This window comes from Puma concolor, chromosome B3 (genome assembly GCF_028749965.1).
Source record: "Puma concolor isolate L17-30 chromosome B3, mPumCon1.1.hap2, whole genome shotgun sequence".
Lineage (NCBI taxonomy): Eukaryota > Metazoa > Chordata > Mammalia > Carnivora > Felidae > Puma > Puma concolor.
The window spans coordinates 84,027,580-84,054,768 of NC_141672.1; the positions used below are offsets into that span (position 1 = coordinate 84,027,580).

The 27,189-nt window shown below is 39.8% G+C and overlaps 2 protein-coding genes and 1 pseudogene across 8 annotated transcripts in view; 2 read left to right on the plus strand and 1 right to left on the minus strand.

The window, feature by feature from the left end:
* LOC147580166 (uncharacterized) overlaps positions 1-27,189 on the minus strand; it is a 546,857-nt gene that overhangs the window by 442,032 nt on the left and 77,636 nt on the right. The window contains exons 2-3 of one of the 2 annotated variants that reach the window (XM_086710329.1): positions 12,577-12,656; positions 5,076-5,132 (exon numbers count right to left, since the gene is read on the minus strand). In XM_086710329.1, coding sequence (XP_086566455.1) covers positions 5,076-5,132; positions 12,577-12,656 — 137 coding nt within the window. The remainder of the gene's footprint in view (positions 1-5,075; positions 5,133-12,576; positions 12,657-27,189) is intronic. The other variant, XM_086710328.1, reaches the window with a different exon arrangement.
* On the plus strand, positions 10,296-26,522 carry TMCO5A (transmembrane and coiled-coil domains 5A). Of its 6 annotated transcripts, none has more exons than XM_086710325.1 (13): positions 10,296-10,373; positions 10,930-10,974; positions 11,060-11,177; positions 11,986-12,135; positions 12,791-12,914; positions 13,542-13,592; positions 14,311-14,382; positions 17,108-17,164; positions 17,570-17,629; positions 18,058-18,122; positions 19,496-19,553; positions 21,277-21,317; positions 25,900-26,522. In XM_086710325.1, exons 4-13 carry the CDS (start codon positions 12,047-12,049, stop codon positions 26,096-26,098), a joined length of 816 nt encoding a protein of 271 aa, XP_086566451.1. In that variant the 5' UTR covers positions 10,296-10,373; positions 10,930-10,974; positions 11,060-11,177; positions 11,986-12,046; the 3' UTR covers positions 26,099-26,522. The 6 variants fall into 6 exon arrangements, with proteins under 6 accessions (XP_086566451.1, XP_025775733.1, XP_086566452.1 ...); XM_086710326.1 differs by having other exon boundaries at positions 10,331-10,373; positions 11,078-11,177; XM_025919948.2 differs by lacking the exon at positions 11,060-11,177.
* On the plus strand, positions 21,689-21,786 carry LOC112856743 (small nucleolar RNA U13; annotated as a pseudogene).

Genomic DNA, 27,189 nt, shown 5'->3' on the forward strand with positions numbered 1-27,189 from the left:
ACCTCACCAAAAATGTCAGCCTAAAAAAGAGATTCTAGATAGCAACAGAGCAGTGTGTGCACGCGTACACACACACACACACACACACACACACACACACACACACACGAAATGCTTAATAAAAAAGTATCAACATGAAAATGAATGGTGGATGTGCTCGCTTCGGCAGCACATATACTGAAAATGAATGGTGGAAGAGGAGGACTTTTAGAGACATCAAAGAGAATGTGAATTACTCTGAACACCCTGTCAAGAAAAGGAATTTCATAGATTACATTGACAGGGATTTGAAAAAAGAATATTTTCATGATACTTCCCTTTATTATTTATGAATCTTACCATTTTTATTATATTGAATCCCCAGGACAACTGTGGCCTGGAAGATTTAATAACTTAAAATTAAGGTAAATATCAATGGTTGAAAACTTACCATTTGTATTTTTTCAATGTTTATTTACTTTTGAGAGAGACACAGTGCATGCGGGGGAGGGGCAGAGAGAGAGGGAGACACAGAAGCTGAAGCAGGCTCCAGGGAGAGCTGAACTGTCAGCACACAGCCCAATGCGGGACTCAAACTCAGGAGCTGCAATATCATGGACCTGAGCCAAAGTCTGATGTTTAACCGACTGAGCCACCCAGACACCCCTACCATTTGTATTTATTGAACTGGAAATTTCAATACCTTAGACCAAAGTCATAAGTAACAGGAATTTCAGGTACCATTATAGGCATTACAGGAAGAGGAGGAGCCTTTTGAGGATGGGCCATGTATTTATAAAATTCCTAACAATATTGGCAGCCTAGCACTATACACTGAAATGCTCTTCTTCTATAAAACTGATGTTTCTGACCAATGTTATCAAGGGAAATATTTTGAGTTTTTCTTTCATTCTTTTTTTTTTTTTTTCAGTTAACAATGATGAATTTGATCCAAAACATGGCTCAAACCTTGTGAGTAAATGAAACGGTAGCTTGATGATCTTCAGGTCATAACTGCTCTGATACATTTTTTGGTAAACTTTATAAGAAATTGCCTATAGCCAATGAATAAAATAAAATTGGCAAGTTGTTGCAGAATATTAAAGCTGAATATTTCACATCCAGCTTTGTTATGAAACCTAAGTAGAAATCCTAAAGTGACAACTTCTCCATTTTGAATATTTTGCTTGAAAAAAAATAGAGGAAGGTGAATCTGCTACCATAGGATTGGTAAAAAAGCTGAAATTTAATACATTCCCAACTAAACATCACTTATTGATTGGGAATTCAAAATATCACTGAATTATAGAACTTTTTGGAAAGTGAACAAGGAATTGAAAAGGGATGCCATATGTAGCTTGACTCTAGACAGCACAACTGCAAAGCCAATAACATGCACTTTCACTCCCAAGGACCTGAGAAATAAGCAGAGACAAAATATTCAAGGGCTTAAAATTTAGCTGTGGGAAATTTACTGCAGCTAAATAGAGAAGAAAACAGCTGATTCCATGGGAAAGACATAGATGGCAATGTAGGGTGCAATTAAGAGCAGTGGCAAAGCTATTCACCATTACTATTTGTTTAATACAGTCACTCTGAGCAAAGGTAGCTGCAACAAGGGAACGGTTCTCTCTACTCAGGTATCTGGGGAATTCAGGGATTTCTAGCACAAAGACCCATCACTTGAAGGACAATGTGACAGAGGATTCAGAGAGATTGGTTGTCTAATGGACAGGGGAATAAATTCTCCCAGAACGCTCCCTGTTCAAACCATTGGAAATGGAGGCGCCCTTCAGATCATCTGTATGCCTGTTTCTTTTTTCCATTTTCAATTTATAATAACAATAACGACCTAGACATAGGACATTTCCTGGGCTTTAATGACTGTCTGAGGTTAATGGCCCTCAACTACACCTCAGGCCATCAACCCCTCCCAGCCAGTCATCAATCTCCAGGAAATATCCTGTTCCAGGGTCATTATTGTTTCAATATCAACTATACCTTAAAAGCTTTATGGATTCTGCAAATACAGATCTCTTGCCAATAGAGGTTATAAAACCTGTTTAGAATTCTGAAATTATCTTGAATTTGACCTCTCAGAGATGTTGTGTTCAAAACTAAAATCGACTTAAGAAAACATTCACCTTTATCTTTGTTTATTTACATTTTCACAGGAAAAAGGTCTATTAAATATTACAAGGGCCTAAACAAAAATCAATGAGTATTAGAAGAAAAAAATAAAATTTAAAGATGAACACCCTCTCTCCAGAACTGTACCATAACTCAGCCTCTGAGAACACTATGTTATTTGTGAAATAGCTCCCTAAAATGCTTTATGTGTTTAAGTGTCACCAGACAATATCCCATGCATAGAATTTTCAAAATATATCCCAATTCTAAAATCTCATTTTTCACTTTCATAAAAAATACCCCAGTTTATACATTAATATTATTACAAGAAGCAGTCCATCCCCAGCAGAATATTCCACATGAGGATGAGCTGTTAGAACAGGGATAAAATACAATTTCTGGAAAGGGCAGCTATCAAGGTTCTGATTTGGCAGAAAAGGGGAGGATGGTAGTCCAGAAAGCATTTGAGATCTAGAGAGCTGGTATAGACATAGGAGGGGGACAAGGCAAGTGATTAGAACCAAGGAAATCCAACAAATGGCAATAGGTGCGCTCTCTGGTAAGCAGGCAGACCATATACCCATGAGGACTTGGGCAGGCAGGACTCTGGAGAGAGCTAGAAGCACTGGATGGGCCCACCTTTGGGAAAGAATTTAGGGTCAGAGATCTGTGCATCAGGTTCTGACAAAAATAGAGCTTAGTTGCAGGAGAAGTCAGAACTGTGTTCCCAGGTAGGTTTGTGACACAATTCTAGACCCTGAAACTGAGAAAGAAAATAGGATACTGGTCACAGGAATGATATACAAGCTTAGGTGATAGGCTGGGGAGCAGACAGTCAAGAAAACAGAAAGGGAGGCTAGCTGTATTCTACATAAGTTCGATCCCCATGATCAGCGAGGGGAGTGGTCATGGAGCCTGGCACAGAGCTAAATCTTTAGAGGAGAAAGTCAAACAGGTCACATACAGCTATCCATTCTAATATCCCATTTTGAAAAGGAAAAAAAAAAACTTTTCTTTGAAATAACACTTGAAGATTTTACTCTAAATCATGTAACTGTGAAAACTGTAAGGTATCAGGACTCAAAGCAGAGAATAGAGGAAAACAACCACTTCCCAGAATTTCCAAAATTAACTTCTCATCACAGGGAAATGAATCTTTTAACTCAAAAAATGGAATGATGTATTATTGTTTTCCTACTAATCTATTATAACATTTTCTATAAGGACCAAAGTTGATATACTAATTGGTACTGGAATATTTTAACAGTAAAATCAGGAACGCAGAAGACAAAAGTGAATTTGAAATAGATCCTAAGATAAGGACTTGAGTATCAACAGTTTATTTGGAGAACTTCTTAGATGACTCTTAAACTCCTCACATACTTTTAGAATTACTGTAGAGCCAAGATTGGCAGCAAATTTCTTCAGAGGGCTGTGCTGTGTCTATACCCACAATGGGGTATACACCCCTCCCTAGCCTAGTGAGATGTGAATTCAAAGGGAAGAATGGGAGGACTGCTTCTCTTTGCCTCAAGATAAATGAGGTAGGGGTGCCTGGGTGGCTCAGTCAGTTGAGCATCTGACTTTAGGTTAGGTCTCACAGTTCGTGGGTTCAAGCCCCACACAGGGTTGGCTGCTGTCAGCACAGACCTTGCTTTGGATCCTCGGTCTACCCCCCCCCCATCCCTTCCCTGCTCATATTCTCTCTCTCAAAAATAAATAAAAATCATTTTAAAAAAAGATAAGCAAGGTAAGTTGAAAGATGACTGCCCCCAACATGTCCTTGTCTCCATTCCCTGTGGATATGTTACTTCACATGACAAAGGGTCTTGAAATGGGGAGATTAACCTGAGTTATTTAGATGAACTAGAGGTAATCATCAGGGTCCTTATAAGAGGGACACAGGAAAGTCAGAGTGAAAGAAGACAATATGATCACAGAAGCAAAGCTCAGAGAATCAGAGAGATTTGAAGATTATACACTTCTGGCTTTTAGGTAGAAGGAAGGGGCCATGAACCCAGGAATGCAGTTGGCCTTTAGAAGCTGGAAAAGGCAAGGAAAAAGATTCTTTCCTAGAGCCTCCAGAGGAAGGTAACCTTGCCAACACCTAGATGCTACCCACTGGGAACCATGACAGCTTTCTGACTTCCAGAACTGTACAATAATAAATCGTGTTGTGTTAAGCCACAAAATTTGTGATTTATTTTAGCGACAATAGGAAAATAATATAAGAGAAGGGTTTTTGTGAGCCCATTAGGAGATCTTACTAAGCGTCCTTGAAACCTTAGGGAATAGTGGAGACCACTGTCTGACTGTCATCTAGAAAATCTAAGGGCATGATACAGGTTAGCTAACTGCTTTGACAACAGAGTAAACAAGTGGGAGCTGGCCTATGTTCCAGAGCCTGTTTAGACAAAGAATTATGTGACTGTGTCTGCCTGCACAGGATTGTCTTAGGTCTCATTCCTGAGAACCACCTACAAGGCCAGCTTCATGGACATGGAACTCGTCCAGTCACACAAGGAGCTGCATTCAAAAGGAATCTATACTTGGTTTAATGTTCTGCTGTCACTGGCTTGAAATTCTTAATAATTTGAGAGAAGAGTCCTGCATTCTAGAGTTCTACACAGACTGAACTCAGCTCACAGAGTACTACAAATTATGTTGCCAGTCCTGGCCACCTAGAAGGGCAAGTGATCAGCAAAGTGAAGCTGGCAGGATGACAAAAGTCTTAGTGACCGAGGGAGAAGCAAAGGAACGACTGGCTTAGACATGCCATGGTCCAGGTCAAAGCTACAGATTCCAGTTATGTTGTGACAATGTTTAGGCAACCTCCAACAACTTCTTTAAAGCATCTACCAGAGAAAGCATCATGTCTAAGTTTCAAGCAGGCCTTGAGGGACAGGGTGCTGGCACACAACAGAATCAGTGAAGGAAGGACTTTCAAGTCCCCTTTCCTCTTTTACCTGGTAGGTGTCTGAATGAGTAGCTGGCCCAGTAGAAAGGTGAAGTAGACGTGCTCCCTGTGGAGAGAGATGAAAATCAATAAGCCCCTTCCCCACTGCAATCTTTCCACCCACCGCAGGCAGAAACCTCCACTCCATAGCAAGTACAGAATTTTGATTATGACATGGTAGTGGATCCTTTGATTACTGAAGGGGAACATTGTTTTGTGACTGAAAGCAACCAGAAATTGTCATGGGATTTGCACATGTCTATTTAGGGGAAGAATTAGCCCCAATGAAAACATTTTAAAACAATGAGAGGGACACCTGGGTGGCTCGGGTGGTTAAGCGTCAGACTCTTGATTTCAGCTCAGGTCATGATCTCAAGGTCATGGGATCGAGCCCCTTGTCCAGCTCTGCACCAACAGCGCAAAACCTGCTTGGGATTCTGGCTCTCCCTCTCTCTCTGCTCTTCCCTGCCTGCTCGCACATGCTCACACTCGGTCTCTCTCTCACTCTCTCTCAAAATAAATAAATAAACTTAACAAAGAACAATGAGAAACCAAACCATCTACAGATTGCAGTTATTCAAAGCAAGGGTTACATAAGTTACAGTGGAGGAGTTAGGGACAAAGACTCTCTCATTGCAAGTGTGGTAGACATCATTCACCAAGAAGATTTAATATTGCCCTTATAAACCAAACATAAAATAATATTAAAAACTCTAATATGCAATTTCCAGTGGGGTAAAAAATGCATGATAAAAACTTGAGCCTCCGTTCCAAACAGAAACATAAAGTAAAATATCTCCCCTGAGATGGCTGATCATAATGCACAGTATGGACAAGCACTGGGGGCTTCTTCCTCCCATCCATCCTTCACTGCCCCAGAATTATCTTTCTCAAATATGATGACCATGTCACCCTTCTACCTAAAAGTCTCTAATGCCTCTTGGGGTGCTTCAAGATGAAACCCAACATCCTGAGCACAAGTACGTGGTGCTCCTCTGCTGACCTAGCTGTCCTTTGCCACATGTGCTTTTAGAGCACTAATCCCCAAACTTTAGTTACTCACATTCTACCTTCACAATGTTTGCGACATTCATCTTCCCTCAGAATAACTGTCTACTTACTATTTTTCTTTAAACCACGTACTATTTTTACTCAAATAAATTTATTCTCATTCAAAGCAATGTCTCCAAATCAAGGGTTTTTTTTTAAGTTCATTTATTTATATTTTGAGAAAGAGAGAGAAAGCACAAGCAGGGGAGGGGCAGGGAGAGCAGGAGAGACAGAATCCCAAGCAGGCTCCGCGCTGTCAGCACAGAGCCTGACGTAGGGCTCAATCCCATGAACTGTAAGACCATGACCTGGGCTAAAATCAAGAGTTGAACACTTAACCAACTGAGCCACCCAGGTGCCTCTGTAAATCAAGTTTTAATGTACTACTTATAGCTTTACTAAATATTATCACTATTTAAAGTTAATTTTTAAATTCAAAAATGCTACCTCTGTGTCTCACCTAAATCTATCAGTCACACAACCCACTGTTCATGTAACACACATTGGGATGTGCTACTTTAGGCAGAAACTACAGTGAATTTTTACCCTTCAATACTGAGCATACTGTGCCTTTGAACCTGTTGTTCCCTCCTCTTAGAGTAACCTTTCTATTACCTATAATGTTTCTCTCTTCCTTTAGGACTCAACTCAATCCAAAAGGCACCTCTCCTTTAAAGCTTCCCTAAATCATAAAGTTAGATGCTCCCCCTCTGAATTCCAAAGCAATTTTTATCTGCCTGCATTATAACATTTATCACACTGCAGAGCCTTATGAAACAGAGTACTCTAGTCATCTTTGGGTCATCCTGTTACCCACTTAGATGCTCAGAAAAATGTCTGCTAAGTAAAGGAAGAATAATGAATTATAGAGCCAAAGATAAGCTATACACAAGCCATTTATTGTATAAACATTCCAGCATAGTATTACTTCTGCTAAGTAAAAGACATCCTAAAATCTCAATGTATGAAAGACCTCTCTGTAATTATCAGAAGGGACCAACAAGCAAATTTAAAGGTATTCCAAGTACACGGCAGAACGAACACAGAAGAACTGAGAAGGGAGTATAGAATTATATTAAATTTCAATGTAAAATTTTTACAAAAGTCTGCTTGCAGAGGTTCTAGTTATCCTTTTTAGTAATCTGCCATTTAACAATCACTTCCTAACTGCAAACTTTTTAAATTAAAGCTAGAGAAGCAAATTTAAAATAAAGCAAAGGGTTATGAAAGCAGAGATCAAGCATGGTTACTTTAGAAGAAATGACCTCACTGAAAATGAAAATTATATCACTAATATGTGAAGTACTCAGAATAACTGCTCCTCAATACCAGCACTGTGTTATAACTGAGGAAATGCCCTTGTCCTATTACACTTTCCTAGGCTTACAGAAGAATGAACCAGAAAATGTTGAGAGATGCAGTATCAGGTTTGGCAGATTTTTTAAAAATCTGTTTTAATCCCAACAAGACATTTAATCTCTCTTGTCTTTACTTTCCTCATCTGTAAAAAGCAGTTGACAGATATATTAATGAATAGGCATTCAAAACCGGTAAAAATGTGAGTGTATATACTTTAATACTCTGGTTATACCTGAAAAAATATAATGACTCTACAAATATATTCTCTGAAGTGCTGTTATTTAGGCAAAGAGAGAACAACCTGAATGTTCATAAATTTGGTCACAGTTAAGCACTTGCTGAATACCTGATGTAGAGTGACTTGCGTTCCCCCAAAATCATACATTGAAGTCTAAATACCTCGTACCTCAGAATGTGACTTTATCTGGAGATAGGGCCTTCAAAACAGTAACTAATTTTAAATGAGGTCATTAAGGTGGGTCCTAATCTTACATGACTGACATCCTCATAAGATGACACTACAACACAGACACACACACACAGAGATGCCCGTGTTGAGGACACAGAACAGACACAGCCATCTACAAGCCCAGGAAAGAGGCCTTAGGATAAACAGCCCTTCCGGCACCTTGATCAGGACTCGCAGCGTCCAGACCTGTGAGAAAATACACTTCTGTTGTTAAAGCCTCCCTGCCTATGGTACTTTGTCATGGCAGCTCTAGAAAATTCATATAGGTACTCTCCAGGCCCTCAAGAGGAGATAGGTATGCAAAAGGGTAAACAGTGTGGTAAGAAGGTTAGGATGAAGCAGATTATGAATGTTATCAACTCAGCACAATTTTATGTAGTGTTTGAAATTATAATTACAGACAGCATATAGCAACCTGGGAAATGTTCATAAAAATTATTAAGTGAAAAAGGAAAGTACCACAGTATATCTATTCTATGAAAACTATAAAAAAGGGTTTAACAGGCAAAAATAAATAGATTTAGTTTTAAAAGAAAATACATAACCTTTTGCCAATTTAAACTACCGCAGTTTACTGGATATTAAATAATGACAATATTAAGTACTGGTACGCTCTCTTTCTCTCTTTTGCTTCACATTTCAGTTTAGTTCAAGTTTCTGCTTTTGAGAAAGCTATTCTGAGAAGGATTCTGAAAGGAAACTGAAAGAGATTTCATGAGCCTAAAGACTGTACAGAAATAGTCACTAAAAATAAGTAAGGACATAAGGAAAATAGTGTACTTGATTCTGTATTTGAAAACTGATCTAAAATGAGGTTCTAGAGCCTTGCCTGGCTATGAGCCTCAAAACCAGGCTCATTTATAAAAATATCCAAGAAGATTTTGCCAAAGTAAAGTGAGGACAAGTGAGATGAGCAAAAGAAATAGGTCTCTCTCCCCGGGAAGGGGCAGAAAGAACAAGGGCCCAGGCAGTTTCTCAGGCTTATGCACCTGACCAGACCCCTCAGAGTAGGAGGGTGAAGCCCCAGCAAAAAGAGCCCAAGTGCCCAGCCTGTCAAAAGAGGATGTTTTCACAACAGATTTCCACATAAACGCCACTGCATCCCTGGCAGCAATGCAGCAAAATCGGCGACTCTCTGGCAGCGACTCTGTGCAGGTCAGGGTGTGGCCTGGAAAAGTTAAGGCGGTGTTAACAGCTGCCCTAAAGCTGCAATGGGTGTTAATCAAAAGCCACCTCCCAAATAGCAGGAAGGCTTCCTCAAGGACCTTAACCTGCCCCCAAGGCCCTGTTTTTACCTTGATTTAGCAATTCTTACTAGTGGCTATCTGTTGTCTTCCTCCCACACAAGGCCCCAAGCTTGGGGTTCTGCTGCCCCTACGGGCTTGCCTTTGGTAGCCCCTCAAGGAGAAAAGCTCCCCAGGAAGGAGATAGAGCTTTATTTTTATCCTAGTTAAAGTCTCTATCCAATACATTAATCGCCAAGATAACCTTGGTCCAGGGCATTTCCTGAAGAAGCTATAACCAGCTGGGGTTAATGAACTCTCCCTACCATTAATTCCTCCGAGAGGCCATTGGCCTGAATTGTTACTTAATTACTCTTCTGTGTACAGCTTCATAAAGCAATGAAATGCCTTCTTTCAGGAAGAAGGGAGATGGTAATGGGGGTCATCAGAGGCCATTAATTTTACAAATAGTTTGTTAGAAACTACAGTATGTTAAGAAGTCACTCTGGCCCACAAATCAACTCAATGCAGTCCTTATTAAGTCAAGATCTGAAACTTCAGGTTTCCGTGACTTGCACACATAAAAAGTTACAAATTGTGCCTAATCTGGCCAAAATATACATACCAGATAAGATCAATTTACTCCTGTTTTCTGTTGATTGTGTTACCCCTTTCCACCCCCCAACACACACCCTAGAGTGTAAACTCCATAAAGGCAAGTGCTTTGGGCTATTTCGTTCCCATTCTGTCTCCCTCGTACTTAGAACAGTGCCTGGCAAAAATAGGTGCTCCTTCCAAGTTTCACTGTTTGTTGAATGAATGAGTAGTTAGTTGACTACATTATGGGATTAGGCTGCTGGTGTTAGGACCCAGAGTTCCCATATGAGTCAAGCTTGGGCAAGGAAAGTGCTCAATCTGCTAGAGAAATGAGACAGAAGCTATCCCTTCAATCTGCCTAGAAATCAAATCCATTGAAACTACTGCCACCAAAGAGAAGACTAGGCTCTGAACTTGGCACAAATGAGGAGAAACCATTGCCATCCATCCTATTATAACATACTGCCCCACCCATCCTATGTCAAGAGCAGAATTATGACCCTATAGAAGGTTCTGAGATTCTATTGGATGGTTCCAGTGGGGAAAGATTAGACTCTTCAGAAGCTAATAGACTAGAGCAGAATCCAGAAGACCATACATCAGAAGGGAGGTAGACTTTATTGGAGAAAAGGAGAAAACTAAGTAGCAGAACAAGCCAAATTATTTACTCCTGCTTGTTTTTTCTGAGTCCTATGTAATACTAAAGATCTTAATATCTGGAGATTCTTGCAGAAGCCAGACTAGAAAGATTATTTTCCAGGGCAGTTATGCACATTTATCTATGCACATGGGGCTTAAGAGAAGCACCTGGGCATAGAGAAAAAAAGATATTAAGAACAACTGATAACGTCTATTGATGCTTACTGCCACGTATACATTTCCAAAGGGTTTTGTGTTGGTGAACCATCTATCTTCTGCAGGATGTATATTGAATTTTCCAGCATTATCCCTCTATCCTCACTGTATCCTTACTGAGGCATAAGCATATTCATGGGCAGAAGAATCAGAAAGCTAAGTTTCGTTATGGCCAAATTATAGGAGTGGGAGGGAAAAAAACCAGTTAACTTAATTTTGTTCCTGTCTTTTGGGACTCTCGGCTAGTTACTGTATTTTATAAATGGACCCATTTCCCCAATTCATTACATACATCTCTGCTGGTATTTTAGGGAATCTACAATGGAAGAACACAAGGACAATCAGCTAGACTATGAGTAAGTAGTCCTGATTATGCAAAGTCATATCCAAGGACCAAGGTATGAAGCAGGTCTGCTACTGATTCCTCCTTTCATCTTCTAGTCTTGCTCTCTCCTTCAGCTCCTATCCATCTGTCCTCCACTGTACTCTGCCCCAAACACCCCTTGGCCTCCTGAAGTGACAGCCATTGCAAAGCCCCCATCCAAGCCAGCCCTTCAAGGTAGGAATTTCTTTTCCAAAACCGTCCCTTGTGCCTACTCAATACATATGCCCCTCTACCTCACTATCTTATTTCCAGTTAGTCATTTTAGAGACAAACCAATTAATTCAATGAATTAATTCATTTTCAAGAAAACGAAAAGTTTGAGAGCTTCCCATGTGCCAGATACATTTCTAGACTACACTAGCATTAAGTTACCATTATTTCATTCAAATTTACTTCAAAAATGATACCTGCATTCTTGAAAGTGAAAACCTGAATTACTTCTGTGTGTGCTCAATGGAGTGACTCCCATAGGATATTCTCAAGCTTTCTAGTAGACAATAGCAGAGAAATTTTCAGTTGAGGGGAGGTAGGAAAAGACTGAAGCCCTAACTGCTGGTGGAAACTTCTTGTGGTTCTGCATAAACCTGTGTCCAATCATAAATTATGTACCAGCTTCCTGACTAAATGTACTTGATAAAAGTGTACTGCATGAGCAGCTTTTGTGAACAATTTGAAAATCATTCTCTCCAATGCAAAAGGCTATTTAAGGAAGCAAAACTTCTCCTGGAACCAGAGTGGAGGTGCACTATTATACTGAGCACTCTGGCCAAGAAAGACCTCCTTTGCTGAGTTAAGAATTATTGAAACAAATTGTACAGCATGATTAAGAAATGTAATTTCCTAAAAATGAAAAAGGAAAGGTGTGCTCCCAAAAATAGCCAGGCTAATGAGTTATATGTCTTCTAGATATCCTTTTTGGCCCCAAAAAATTAGTGATCTTAAGATAACTGGCCCTTATTCATTTTGGGGGCTGAGCCTACAGGTCAGAGAAAGTGGAAATCTTAAGACTGGTCCAGTCAAAGAGGAACATTAACAGTTTGAACATGGACCTTGAAAGGGATATGCAGAGAATAGATGAAGCAAATCAGGAACTTCTTCTCAAAATCCAAGGGAAAGAAAATGAGATTCAGAGGTGAGTATTGGGGTTTCATGTGGGACGTTCCTAATCCAAAGAACTTGGAAGAGAAGAAACAATTGAATTTTCCAGGTTGCTCTAGAGCCTTTATCTTTTTATAACAACTTTCTTTTTCATTCTTCAGTATTTGTCTGTGGTTCAAACCCCTGAATAATACAGCAAGTTTCAAAGAGAATCCTAAGGACACCTGGGTGGCTCAGTCAATTAAGCATCCAAATATTGATTTCGGCTCAGGTCATGATCTCGTGGTCATGACCATGGGATCAAGCTCCTCATCAGGGTCTGTTCCGACAGCATGGAGTCTGCTTGGGATTCTCTCTCTCCCTCTGTCTCTGTCCCTCAACGCACTTAATTTCCTTCTCTCTCTCTCTCAAAATAAATAGACATTAAAACAACAACAACAACAAAGAAAATCCTAAAAGAATGAAAGATACTCACCTGAGCTGGAAGTACATTGGGGTGTTTGATGTGGTAATCGGGGGAATCTTACTTTTCTTGTCTTTAAAGACATTCTGATCCTAAGGATCCAGGAAAGAAAGGGTTTCCAACTTTAGATTTATATTTATTGTCATCAAAGTACCCTTAAAACTGACATGTGTTTTATTATTTCTAAGGCTGTCAGTTCCTCATAGTGTGTGCTTGCATCGTCCAGGATGGAAGGTGAGATTGCTCACACCAGAGACTTGGCTGAAGATGAAGAATGGGAAAAGGAGAACCACACCATGATAGAGAGGGAAAAAGCCTTGCAGGAGCTGGAAGAAGAGACAGCCAGACTTGTAAGCAAGAATTAGGGAAGAGCTTGGTGTTCCTGGGTGGCTCATTTGGTTAACTGTCTGAATCTTGACTTCAGTTCAGGTCACGATCTCACGGTTCATGAGTTCAAGCCCTGAGTCAGGGTCTGCGCTGACAGTATGGAGCCTGCTTCGGGGTCTCTCTCTCTCCTCCCCCCCCCCCCCCTCTGCCCCTCTCCTGCTGGCTCTCTCTCTCTCTCTCTCAAAATAAATCAATAAACTTTAAAAAAATGTTTAAAAAAGCAGGGAAAAGCCAATTGATAGGGTTGATTCCTCCTCACTGTCAGAAACAACAGTTTCCCCTTTTTACATACAAAGTATAGTCAACTCAAAAGTCATAGCAGAGTATGTCCTTGCATGGAAGGGGATGTGTGGAGGGTAGGGTGTCTCCGGTAATATTTAATATTGGGAAGCCGGAGATGTGGTCATCTCAATCCCTGGGAAGTTGGTGTGTACGTATGGAGATCAAACCACAGGTCCTTTACCTGACATTATGCAGGAAGGTACAGTTACTGTAGTAAAATATCACTGGGGTAAAAAAAAGAACAGTCAACCAAATCAAGATGGTGGTACACAGATGCACATTTAAACTCTGCTTCGTCCTCTCAACAGGATAGGAAGAATGAGACTCTGGTCCACAGTATAGAAGAACTTCAAAGAAAGGTGACATGGGGCTTTTGTGTTCCCTGGTGTCCCCACAGCAGCACCACTCATCAAAGAGGCAAGGGAGGGCAAATAATCACAGAAGATCCCACATGTCAGAGAAGCCTGTGCTGGGCATGGGCACTACTACTAATCCACTCTCCTGAGGCTGAGTCTCATGGCCAAAGTGCCATGGATTATCCCTGCAAGTGTCAAATTGAAAAGAGTGGATAGGGCATCCCAGGTATTCAGTGATCCCATAGGTTCTTCATTCTATCACAAGGAAATTGCTTCTAAAGGGATTGACTGGGACCTCTGTGGTGAGAGGTTAATTTTGCTTTCAATAGAGACTTTTAAAAACACTTAATTCCTAAAAATTCCTTCTTCTTTGTCCAGGTATTCCCTCTACCTCAACTGGTCAAAATACAGTGGATTTCTTTATGATTCCCCTACTTTCTGACCCATGCCCACAGGCCTGAATAATCTGGCATGGATTAGGGGTTCAGGGAAGTACTCCTACTTTGAGCAGCTTTGGTGGCCAAAACTAGTGAGAATAAATGGAGGTAGATTAAAGATGTTCCCAAAGACACCAAGTATCCATCAAGGGACCTTTTCCTGGCAGCTTTGATCTGGGCCAAGTTACTGTCTCCCACGCATCAGAGAATGTCTTTGTCTGCTATATTTTTTTTATTTGATATACTTTTTATTTGAAACGTATTTTTTCTGTTTGAAACCACAGCTTACAAGGAAATCACACAAGGCAACCAAGTGTGAACAAGAAGATCTAAAAGGAACCCCAGAAGAGTCAAAGGTAAACAAAAAAGCAACCTCGAATGGGTTTGGTTTGCGTGACCAGGAAAACAAGTCTTTAAGTGGAAACAATTGTCAAAGTTGGGATAAATTCTTTGTAGTTTCAGCCATGCCAGATTAAACCTGGGCTACTAAATGCTGAATTCTCCTCTGCCCTTAGTAAGGGCTTTCACTCTGAAGCCATATATTTTGTTCTCTTTCCATCAAAAAGAGGGCACAAATGCACAAATACATACATAACATTGGAGGTAGTTGAAGTCCCTCATTTAAATCCCAGACCCAGAGGTACTTAGTGTGATATATGAAGTTGAGCAATTTAATCAGTTCCTCCCAGCCTCAGTTTGAAAACTGAATGAAATTGTGTATATAAAATATTCTTTTTTTGGAGTTCTAAAACATTAAAAAGTCACAATTTTAAGGTGATTATTTAAAAGTATGGCAGAAGCATATGCATAAATTCATATAGAGGCAGAGTTTGGACTTGTAAATCTACTGTGTGCTAGGTAATTTACACACCCTGTCATTGACTCCAATCCAGCAAAGGATTCATTCAACTGGTCATTCAAGTATATAGTGACCTCTAACTGCTAAGTGCATCATACAGGGCTTACCATTTCCCTAATTGTGTTTCACAGTTAAGCACCTGAGCACAACCATAACCCATCTGATCAAAGATGCAAGATTTAGAGATCTTTTTTTTCAGAAGGCAGATTCAATTCTTATTGATAATTTCTGTAGGAATATGTCTTTGTCCTTGCCTTATCTAATTTTTCTTTGCTTCTTTTTATGATGTTTAAGGTTTTTTTTTTATTTTTTCTATTTTTTTTAGAAATCTCTGCACCCAGTGTGGGGCTCCAACTCATGACCCTGAGATCAAGAGCCACGTGCTCTTTTGACTGAACCACCCAGGCCCCATCTTGCTTTTTTTAATTGATACTTACTTTTATATATGTCATTTAAGAACAAGTAAATTAAAGAGCAGAAAAACACACTGTCCCTATCTTTCAATCTCTTTTGCTTCTTAAGCCCCACATTTAAGCCCATACTTAAGCCCATACTGTGTGTATGAAGACTCTGAAGATATAGACACATTTAATATAGAAATCGAAAATGAAAGAATAGAGAATTACTGCTCTATGTTCTGGTGGCCAAATTAGCATTGATAGACATAAAAAAAAGGAAGTCAAAGCCTTCAAGTAAGTTGTTTGGGCATGCCTATCCAGGACACTTATCTGGAAAGAGAGAAATCAGGAGCCTGTGTGTACATGGGGAATAAACTTGAGCTAAGACTAGAAAGGAGCTTAAAGCTCCTTGATTATCCTAGCCATAAAACTGCAGAGATTAGAAGACTGATTTTCTTCCTTCTTCTGCCCAAAACAAGTTTTGCTAACAGCAAGTCTGCCCGAATCTAGCAGTGACACTTTAAGTCTGGCTATGCTGGCCACGTCAGGTGAGCTGATTGTGACAGACTCCAGACAGAGAGTTCCTGGCACAACAATGGCCATTATTTTCCTGGCAGCCATCAGCCCAGCCCTAAAGAGTATTATTAACGCTTTGAATCATTCCCTTTTGTCCACCTATTTTGAAGAATTCTCACGTTGTATCTCTGACTCTATGAAATATACATTATCTCTTTTGCTTCTGTTCCTCTTGCATGCTGGTGATCAGTTGAGCAGTTTAATAGGACACCCGCCTCAACTCCTTGTGACTCAGGCCACTGTCTTTAAAATACAGCCCATAGCACCTTTGGCTGTCTGGCCCTAGATGTAATTGACTGGTGGGGAAAGGAACTGTTAGAAGAGTCCAAATGTGGGGAAAAAAAAAAAAATGGTAGCTCAATGAAAGTGGGAACAATAGAGCTGAAAAGGGAAGAGAGGAAAGCCTGCAGTATGTCCCCTCTGCCTACAGAATATACCCCAAATGCATCTTTTCCTCTCTACTACTATTACACTACCCTTTTGCAAGCCACCATAACCCCTCACCTGGATGCTAAAGTAGCCTCCTAACTAGTTAGTCCTCCTGCCTTTATACTTAGACCTAAACAGTCTACCTTCCACACACAGAAAAGATTATTCTTTAGAAAGAAAACAAGCCAGGGGCACTTGGGTGGCTCAGTCAGTTAAGCGTCCGACTTCAGCTCAGGTCATGATCTCAGTCATGAGTTTGGGCCCCGCATTTGGCTCTGTGCTGACAGCTCAGAGCCTAGAGCCTGCTTCGGGTTCTGTGTCTCCCTCTCTTTCTACCCCTTCCCGTGCTCTCTTTCACTCACTCTCGCGCTCTCTCTCTCTCTCAAAAGTAAACAAACATTAAAAATATTTTAAATAAATTTAAACAAGAAAGAAGACAAACCAGATTGTATCTTTACAACTTTAAGCTCTCACCTGGCTTCTCACTGCAATTTGAATAAAGAACCAAATTCTCCAGAAGCTATAAGGGTCTATTGTAATCTCTTACATGTCTACCTTTCCCCACCTCATTTCATTCTTACCAATCGCCCCTAAGCTCCAGCCACGTAACATCTTCATACACACCAAATTAGTGCTACTTCACACTAGATTCAATTCAAGTGTCCTCTCATCTCAAGGTTGACTCCCCTCCATTAAAAAGACATCTAAAATTGGTCCTGACGCACTTTAACCACCTGTGAGATAATGTTTGTGATCCCATTTCAGAATGGAATCCTGCTTTTACCTGGCTGAGTTACCAGTCTCTTTCCCTTTCTATAGGCTAAGATAAAACAGCTGGAAGCTTCCTGTGCAGACCAAGAGCAAAAGCTGACCAAGGTAAACGACAATAACTTCAATGTTCCTTCTCCCACAGTAAGGAAAACTTGATCTTTGGTCACAAGATTTGAAGGAATGTATTACATCATGTCAATACAGTCCCCCAGATTACCTTCTCTTTTCACATTTTTTACAGAATATTCTCCATAATCTATACCTTCTATGAATTAGTATCTATTTTTCTCCCAACTGTCCCCAAGTAATTTCCATCGGGACTGTAAAGTACAGCCTGTTCATCCACAAAAAAAAAAAAAAAAAAGGCATGGTTTCATACATACAGCAAATACATATTTAGAACAATTAGAAAAGCACATTTAAGGCCTGGGGCCCAAGAGGAAACAAGTATACTACTATTCTTATAGCAACTTACTGAGTAAAATTTAAGACTGAATTTTGACTTCCCAGGTAATGGAAGACTATACATTTGTGGCACAGCTCTGTGAAGATCAGGCCCTCTGCATAAAGGTACAGTTTCTCTGTAAAGGGAGAGTAATGTGTTTGTTAAGGTACAGGATGAAGTGAAACCAGGCTTTTCAAAGAACACTGCAACAATTTTAATGCTTCAAGGTGGCATTACAAAGGCCTTTAGGGAGGATGACACTCTACCACTAGAATCATTCTATTCCTGCCCTCATCTCCAAAGCTCTGAACTCTTAAGTTAATAATGAGCACTTTTCCTGTTTATAATCCCAATAACCACAGGGACCTGCCCAGTGGTGAAGTACAGTAAGAGATCTGGAGTAGTAGGGGGCTTGTGGACTGGGAAAGGAGACAAAATGGCAGTGGGAATACCAAACATTCACATGACAATGCTGTAATACATAGTTATTAACAGCAAAAAGCACATAAGGCTTCTAGCAAGTAACTGTGGTTTCTTTTATTTCTCTTTGAAGAAGTACCAGGAAACTCTGAGGAAAATGGAAGAAGAACTAGAGACTCGGTTCCTTGAGAGAGAAGTGTGAGCTTTGGCAAACAAAGGAACATCCTGGTTTTAGTGGTAACCCCATCTCAGCCAGAGTCAGAGCAAACATTTCTCTGACCAATTCCTATTTGGAATTCAGTGAGCCCCAACACCACATAACTTTCCTCTCTGTTAGCGATCTTGTTGACCCCCCACTCAACCACATCTATTTAAAAATGCAGGTCCTTCTCCTATCTTTCTTAATAGACTGCAGAAACATACCTTCCTTCATAATTGTAATCACATTGTCAATTATTCAGGTTTATATTAAGGGCAAGAACATGTGCTTTAAAAACGGTCAGGTGCCCGGGTGGCTCAGTCTGTTGAGCATCTAACTTGGGCTCAGGTCATGATCTCTGGTCTGTGAGTTCAAGCCCTGCATGGTACTCTGTGTTGACAACTCAGAGCCTGGAGCCCGATTCTGATTCTGTGTCTCTCTCCCTGCCCCTCCCCCAGTTGTGCACTCGCTCGCTCTCTCAAAAATAAACGTTAAAAATTTTTTTAATTAAATAAATCAAGTACAGTAAAATAAATAAAAAGGGTTAGTGGTCTGGCACCCTGATAAAATGGGCATTCCTTAAATTTTATAATAAAGGTCTTAAAATTAATACCATCCTCACTTCCCCAAAATGTATGGAAATTCAACCATATGGGATAGGCATGAAACTAATCTCCAGACACAAACTAGGTCAATCATATTATGAAACGTAAACTGTATACTATATTAAACTATGAACATTAAAATTAGAAATTAGAGTAAGAGAAAAGCCTCCCCTCCCCGCAAAAAAAAAAAAAAATACTCCTTGAGTATATCAAGAGTCTAAATAGTGAGAAACTAAAACCAAAAACCTCACTTCCACTCCCTGACCCTCTTTAAAATTTAAATCTTAATTCACGTGGGAAGTATTTCCATGTATTAAATATTTTGGAGTCTTGGGATTAAGAGAAAAAGACCTAGACTTCATACAGCCTCTAAATAGGCTAGTCCACATTGTGGCCTGGGGGCCAGGGCACCAGGACTTAGAGGTCCTTACCCCTAATGGACACCTTCAAGTCTCCTGAGATCCTTTCTGAACATTAAGTATGGCTTCATTACTAAGCCAAGATTTTAGAACAGGACTACCCAATGGAATTTTTTGTACTATCTAGTATGTAGCCACTATGCACCTATTGAGTACTTGAAAGATGGCTGTTGTGACGGAGGAAGTGATTTTTTTATTTTCATTAAATGTAAACAGCTACATGTAGCCATTGGCTACAATAGTGGACAGTATAGCTTTAGAATATAAAACTTTTTTAAATAACCATGATGTAATATGAACATTTAAATGTACTTTATTCAATTCCCACCTTGGTTCTTTCTCTCCTAGATCAAAAGTCTTGAGCATGAATTCTGCAAGAAAAAAGTTTAACAGCCAAAATAATAAGGTAACCATTTCAGTCCACTTTCAGCTTTTCTCAGGGTCATTACCTTCAAGGGAGTTTCCAAAACACTATAAGCCACCAGACACATACCAATCTTCTCATGTGCATTTTCTAAGAATAGTAGCACACATAATTCTAAAGCATTCCAACCCTAAACATACAAAGATGTTATGGGACAATGGTCTCTCTTCTCTCAGAGCCATGCAAATGACTTGTTCTCAAAGAAACTAGCCTCAAACCTCACAGAGTTTAGAATGGAAGCAGGAAGAAATATTAACTGAAGGAACACTCTTGTGGAGAAGAGGCCAAGACAGGACACTCCTCCCATCTCCCATAATCACAATGGTCTTTCCTGGTGATCCCAACAGGATCCCAAATTTCTCACTACACAGAGCACCAGGGCATTTATCAGAATTAGCCCATGAGTTAAAACATGAGAAGTCATTACTTCTTTATGTAACAGCTTCAGTGTCTGTTCATATTTAACATCATGATGTCATTAGCATATATGCAATGGTCTAAAGGACACAATTGGATTTAGAGCATCCTCTTGGCCTGCTTCGTGTCTTGTGGTGGCAAAAAGATAAACTTCCATTAGACTTTAATTTTGCAACTTATATTGGCTTTAGAGCCAAAATTGACATTCACCAGAAACTTTATCATTTAGATACATAGTCTTCATAATTTCAAAAAAAATAAGTATTTTATTCCTAAAAAGCAAATATCAACAATCATCTATTGTCGTTGGGGTCATCCAGATGTTTGGTTATATATTAGACCATGTTCACAGTGACCATGGTTACCATTATTCTGAACAAGTTATTTTGGCCCCAAGCTTGCATATTATATAACAACCAATAGCAAAAACAAAACTCCTGAAATTAAGTGGACTCCACCTCTCTAGAACCAAGCTTGGCACGCTCCCTGATATATCCCATCATCTATTCTCACTGACTAATCAAAGTATTCCTTCTCACCACCTATCAGAGAAAACATCTTCCTCAAGATTACCAGAGTCCCATGATGGTTCAATGACCAATGATGTCTGAACAACCTTTACAGCCTGCCTGAGCAAATGACCAGCTGGCATGCTGCTTAATCTCACTCAAACTAGGGAACAAAATTCCTAACCCAGAAAGTTTCTTTCTAATTCCAATTCTGTGAGCATCATTTTCACAATTTTAAAATGTGATTGTACTTCTTCATTTTTATCTCACAAGCAAGCTAAAAGGAAAATGAAATAGCTGAGAAAATATTTTGGAAGAGAGATGCCACAGAAATCCAGGAAATATCCTCATCTTTATATTTTTAGAACTCTTAAAACTTCTCTTAGAATACATTTGTGTGGTTTTCATAGCCTGTAAACTTCTTTAAGGGTTACTGGTTAAGCAGGAGGTAAGGGTGTAATGTGGATTCAAAGGACCCAGGTTCCAAGTCTGGCCCTGCCACTTATTAGCTGTATGACCTTACATACAAAAAAGGGCAACCTACCTTGCCTTTTCAGGCTTTCATTCATTTCTATCAATATATTAAAAAGTAATACAAAATTACACATATATACAAGCAAATATATACGCTTGTCTCTGAAAATTCCATGTTTATGCATATAAAAAATTGCAAGACATTATCTAAATATAACATTAACTAATGGCTCATTGAATGTTATTTGACAGTGAATGGTAGATTCCAGAAATTGCTTATTTATTAATGTCTTTCCTTCTCCCAGGATGATTCTCTCCAAAACAAGGGAACTTGGTTCTGTAAAAGGTAAGGATACACTTTTGAGTAAACTTCCTGGAAAATGGGGAGTTCCACTTAGCCATCCTGGCAGAAAACAAAGTCTAGACAAGGAAACCCTTGTAGACATACCCACACACATACCCCCAGAGTGAAGTCAACAAACTAGTGTCATCGATGACCAAGTTTCTCACTTCTAACGTATGACTTCCTCATCCCGAGGCAATCCCTAATCTCAATTTTCCAGTTTCAGAAGCTAATAGGCTAGTAGTAATCAGAAATAAGAACTTTATTACCTAAGATAGGTGTGGCAAATCTCATGCTTATTCCTTTTTCCCTTTAATGATTTGAATTAGCTTGATGGATCTGGCTCCCCAATAACATCAAGATTGGAAATGGGGATCCTTTTTATGATTCATAAGATGATTGGATTTTCACACTATTGTGTGAGATGTGTCCCCCATAAACTTAATACAAGGTCAACATGTTACATTAGAAATACTAGAGAATTTTAAATCCATGTATACCCCTACTTAACAGCAAATGAGAGAAATGATTATGAAAGAGAGATCACACTCAACAGTACCCAGAACATAATTCCTCAAAAATACTTGTTAAACTGAGTAAGAGCTCAAGATTCAAACAACTGAGCGGATATTAGTCCTGAGGGAATCACTGTGATAGCAAAGTAAAATTGGCACTCATGAAGCCCCTGCATTTGTAAGAAAAGGTCAGATTATGTTCAATATAATTTATTTAAGAAGGCAAAGAGAAACATATATTCAAAGTGGCATGAAATATGATTTAGACAGAGTTCCATCAAAATGGTTAACGTAAAACTATTGATGCTTAAAGGTCAGCTTCAATTGTCTGGAAAATTTGCTCAAGGGGGATACCCCTTCATTATTACATATTCAGATATCCCTAAATACAATACTCCCTGAAAGCTAGCAGAATTTCCCTAGAACTCCAAGGCTGCCTTCGCCTATAATTTGACACCAGTGTTTAGCGTGAAATTACCCGCATGGGCTCCCAGGGTAAGAAGTATCTGCTTTAAAAGAGGGTTGGGGGTGCCTGGGTGGCGCAGTCGGTTAAGCGTCCGACTTCAGCCAGGTCACGATCTCACGGTCCGTGAGTTCGAGCCCCGCATCGGGCTCTGGGCTGATGGCTCAGAGCCTGGAGCCTGTTTCCGATTCTGTGTCTCCCTCTCTCTCTGCCCCTCCCCCGTTCATGCTCTGTCTCTCTCTGTCCCAAAAATAAATAAACGTTGAAAAAAAAAAAATTAAAAAAAAATAAAAATAAAAGAGGGTTGGTATCCTGAAGAGAATCTGACAATATCCTAAAAATCTAGCTCATCATATCAAACTAGAAGGGTCTTTCTCTTGCTCTGCTCCAATATCCTATGGGGCACTGGTATATTGGGCACTGACTCAAGAGATAATAAAGGTAGATTATGCCTAGGATTTTCTCTGGGAATAACATCCCAGAACTTTCTTATGAATACTGTATTCAGCTTCAAGGAGAATACTAGGAAGAGATTTGTAAACGTTTTCTGATTCTAATTCTGACCAAGATGTTATACTATAATGGATCCTAACTCCTATCACCAAGACCAATTATTGATGAGGAACGGGCTGTTTTTGACTGGTGGATGGAGGTAGGTAGTGAATTGGTGCTGCCTCAAGCAGCAACCTAGCACAACTGGGTAAGGGTTATACAGGAAAGGAAAAAGTAGAAATTTGCTTGTGCAAATCATAGTAAAACCACAAGGTCAAAATAATTCATCAGTTTAAGAAAAAATCAAGACCACTATAAGGGGAATTTACAGAAATTCATTAGGAAACATTAAAAGTAACATGAATGAAAGAAGAGAAATATAGTGAGATAATCATAAATACATCAATTCTCTTCAAATGATAAGCTCATTTCAATTCCCACCAAACTGCCCAAAAGATTTTTCATTAAATTTAATAAAATTATTCTAAAAATACACTGGATATAGAAGAGTAAATAACTCAAAAATAACCTGGACAATTTTAAAGGAGAGCAAAGAGTGGGGAACGTGCCCTTCCAGTTATGAGGACTTACTTTGAAGCTACATTAATTACAATAGTGTAATATTGTCACAGGAATAAAATCAACCAATGAAATAGAAACAGGGCATATATGGAACTCTGATATGTGACAGTGATTGTTTGTCACAGAGGAAAAGAAGAATTGTTCAGTAAAGGTAGGGGAGGGGTGCCTGGGTGGCTCAGTCAGTTAAGCGTGTGACTCTTGATCTTGGCTCAGGTCATGATATGAGTTTGAGCCCCATAGCGGGGTCTGTGCTGACAGCATGGAGCCTGCCTGGGATTCTCACTCTTGTCTCTCTCTGCCCCTCCCCCACTCACGTTGTCTCTCTCTCTCTCTCTCTCTCTCTCCCTCTCAAACATGAAAAGAAAAGAAAAGAAAAGAAAAGAAAAGAAAAGAAAAGAAAAGAAAAGAAAAGAAAAGAAAAGAAAGTAGGGTAAAAAATGATTATTCAGATGAGAAATAATGAGATTGGATCACATTTAAATACACACACACACACACACACACACACACACACACACACACACACTCTATATTTAAAAAGCAAGGCCAGATATGTTAAGGACTAAATGTCCAAAAAGAAAAAAAATCTTTAAAAATTGACATTAATTATCTACTGCCACATAACAAATCATCCCAAAACTTAGTGTCTTCAAACAACAAACATTTATCATCTCACAATGTCTGTGGATTAGGAATCTGTGAGCCACTTAGCTGGGTGGTTCTAGCTCACCATCTGTTATTAGGTTGCAGTTAAGATGTTGGCCAGGGGCACCTGGGTGGCTCAGTGGCTGAGCATCTGAATCAGAGCCTGGAGCCTGTTTCATATTCTTTCTTCTCTCTCTCTCTCTCTCTCTCTCTCTCTCTCTCTCTCTCTCTCTCTCTCTGCCCCTCCCTAGCTTGTGCTCTCTTTCTCTGCAAAATAAACAAATATTTACCAAAAAAACTTTTTTAAGATGTTGGCCAAGTTAGAGTCATTAGAAGGCTAGACTGGAGGATCTATTTTCAAGGTAGCTTACTCACACATTGGACAAATGTTGCTGCTTGTTGGCAGGAGGTTTCAGTTCCTCCTTACACAGACCTCTCCACAGGACTGCTTATGTATCCTTCCCAGCATGACAGCTGGCTTCCTCCTGAGAGGAAAGAGGAAGCTGCAATGGTTTTAGTGTGTAATCTAGGAAGTCACACACTGTCACCTCCATGATACTCTGTTCTTGAGAACCAAGTCATTAAGTCCAGCCCACAGTACAAGGGAGGAGAGTCTCTTAAAGGGCAGAATATCGAATAATGTGTGGACATATTTTAAACTAGAATACACTGCTAGTAGAAAATAGGAACATCTGTTAGGCCTGCATGTAGGGAATGGTTTTTTGAATAAGACACAAAAACATTGGTTCTAAATAAAGATTAATACACTAGACTTTATTAAAATTAATAACTTTTGGGGTGCCTGGGTGGCACAGTCGGTTAAGCGTCTGACTTCAGCCAGGTCACGATCTCGCGGTCTGTGAGTTCGAGCCCCGCGTCAGGCTCTGGGCTGATGGCTCAGAGCCTGGAGCCTGTTTCCGATTCTGTGTCTCCCTCTCTCTCTGCCCCTCCCCCATTCATGCTCTGTCTCTCTCTGTCCCAAAAATAAATAAAAACGTTAAAAAAAAATTTAAAAATTAATAACTTTTGTTCTAACACCTTAGAGAAAATAAAAGTTATAAAGTAGAGGGAAGATATTCACAATACACACAATAGAAAAGGACTGATATCAATTTTTTTTTTCAACGTTTATTTATTTTTGGGACAGAGAGAGACAGAGCATGAACAGGGGAGGGGCAGAGAGAGAGGGAGACACAGAATCGGAAACAGGCTCCAGGCTCTGAGCCATCAGCCCAGAGCCCGACGCGGGGCTCGAACTCACGGACCGCGAGATCGTGACCTGGCTGAAGTCGGATGCTTAACCAACTGCGCCACCCAGGCGCCCCTAAAGGACTGATATCAAGATCATATAAAGAACTCCTACGAATCAATAAGACAAGCCCAAACAACCTACTAGATAAATGGGCAAGAGCAGACATGTAAGACCTATGAGCAGATGTTCAGCATCATTGTTCATCAGGGAAATGCAAATTAAGCCCATTACTTTACACACATTTGGCACAATTTTTTAAATCTGATGATATCAAGTGTTAGAGAAAATATGGACCCACAGAAACACATACCCTGCTGATGGGTTACAAATTGGTGCAAAATACTTTGGAAAACAACTCTGCAAAACAAAAAAATAAAACAAAATATAAAACAAGATCATTTCAGCCAGTGATAAACACTAAAAGAAAATCAAACATGGTGATCAAAGAGAGAGTACCTGGCTTGCCAGAGTATGGGAAGGAGCTGCCTTTATAAGGGGTTGTTGGTAATGAAGACAACACTTAGTGGGAGACATCTGAAGATCAAAAAGGAGCCAGACATGCATTTAGGCATAAGTTTGATTTTGTTCCTGGTTTCCTAACCTCTGGTTAACAGTTTCTTGACTTTCTCTTTTCAGGTTTTTTCAATATGTCTTTTCCACCACCCTATTTTTCATCAGACTGCTGGGCTACTTGTTTTTCCACATATGTTTTATAAATCCAGATCTCCTTATCAACACACTGCCCAAGATATTGAGCAGGGGCATTCTGTGGAAGCTAAGATGCTTCCTCTTTCCATCTCTCACACTTGAGACAGAGGACATGTTACCCCACTGATACATAAGAAATAACCTTGAGCAAAAGAAGACAAGTGGTGTCTTGAGTCTGTAGACTAAGAGACGGCGGAATTTGCGGAGGGAAGAGGTTTCCTTCAGCTTTTCCCTTCAGGTCTGTCTACTTGATTATCTTCCATCTCCAGTTGTCTTTCCAAGATTGATCTTGCCCAGTAGAAAGCTCTGTCAACAGATTTCTAGGACTACAGGATAAGCTAAATAGCACCAGACAGTAAACAAACTAGACTACTTGGGAAACAATGTCATAGATGCTCAGCAAAGTTAGAATTGATATATTCTTCTAGAAAATCTTTAAAATCTGAGAGACTGGATCCCTGCAATGCAGAAGATTGCTCACTACTTATATTAGAACTCTTTGGTTATAAGTGACCTTAACTTAAGCTAATTTGTAAATTCGCAGAAATAAAGGGGGGGGGCAGGGGTATTGCCTCAAGGAACTAAAAATCTGCGGTTTCTGGCATGGCTGGGTCCAGGAGTCTCAAAGCAATGCCACTGGGATTTCCCCACTCTCTCTTTGCATTGGCATTCTCCTTTTAGTGGAAAGATAGTGCCAACAACCTAAGTCCCATAGTACAAGATTAGCAGCCTTGGTAGAATGAAACCATCTTTTCCAATAGCTACAGCAGGCAATTTCAGAGAAACTGCCTTAGCTGGGGTCAAGGGCCTACCCCTGCCCCAAACTCAGTGTGGCCTAAGGAATGGGAGTGCTCTGATTGCTCAGATTCAAGCATGAATCTGTGAAATCACATTTCCAACCTCTTATAAGGGATAGAGGAGGTTAGGGGGGAAAGAGTTAAGGAAGTTAACTCCACCTAAACTCAATGAAATGTGTTTCTGTAAGAAAAAGGGCCTCACTTCCCTCAAAAAAAGAGAAAGGGATACTGAGCAGGCAAAAGCAGATGCCCATTTAATCACTAATTTTAGCTTCACATGTAAACAACCAACTTGATCAATTAAACAAATTCTTAAAGCTATAGTTCACTGCATGTGTCTTCCTGCCAATAAGAACCACAACTTCTCAAGATCATAGATTGAGATACTGAAAAGCCATTGGAAAAAAACAAAAACAAAAAA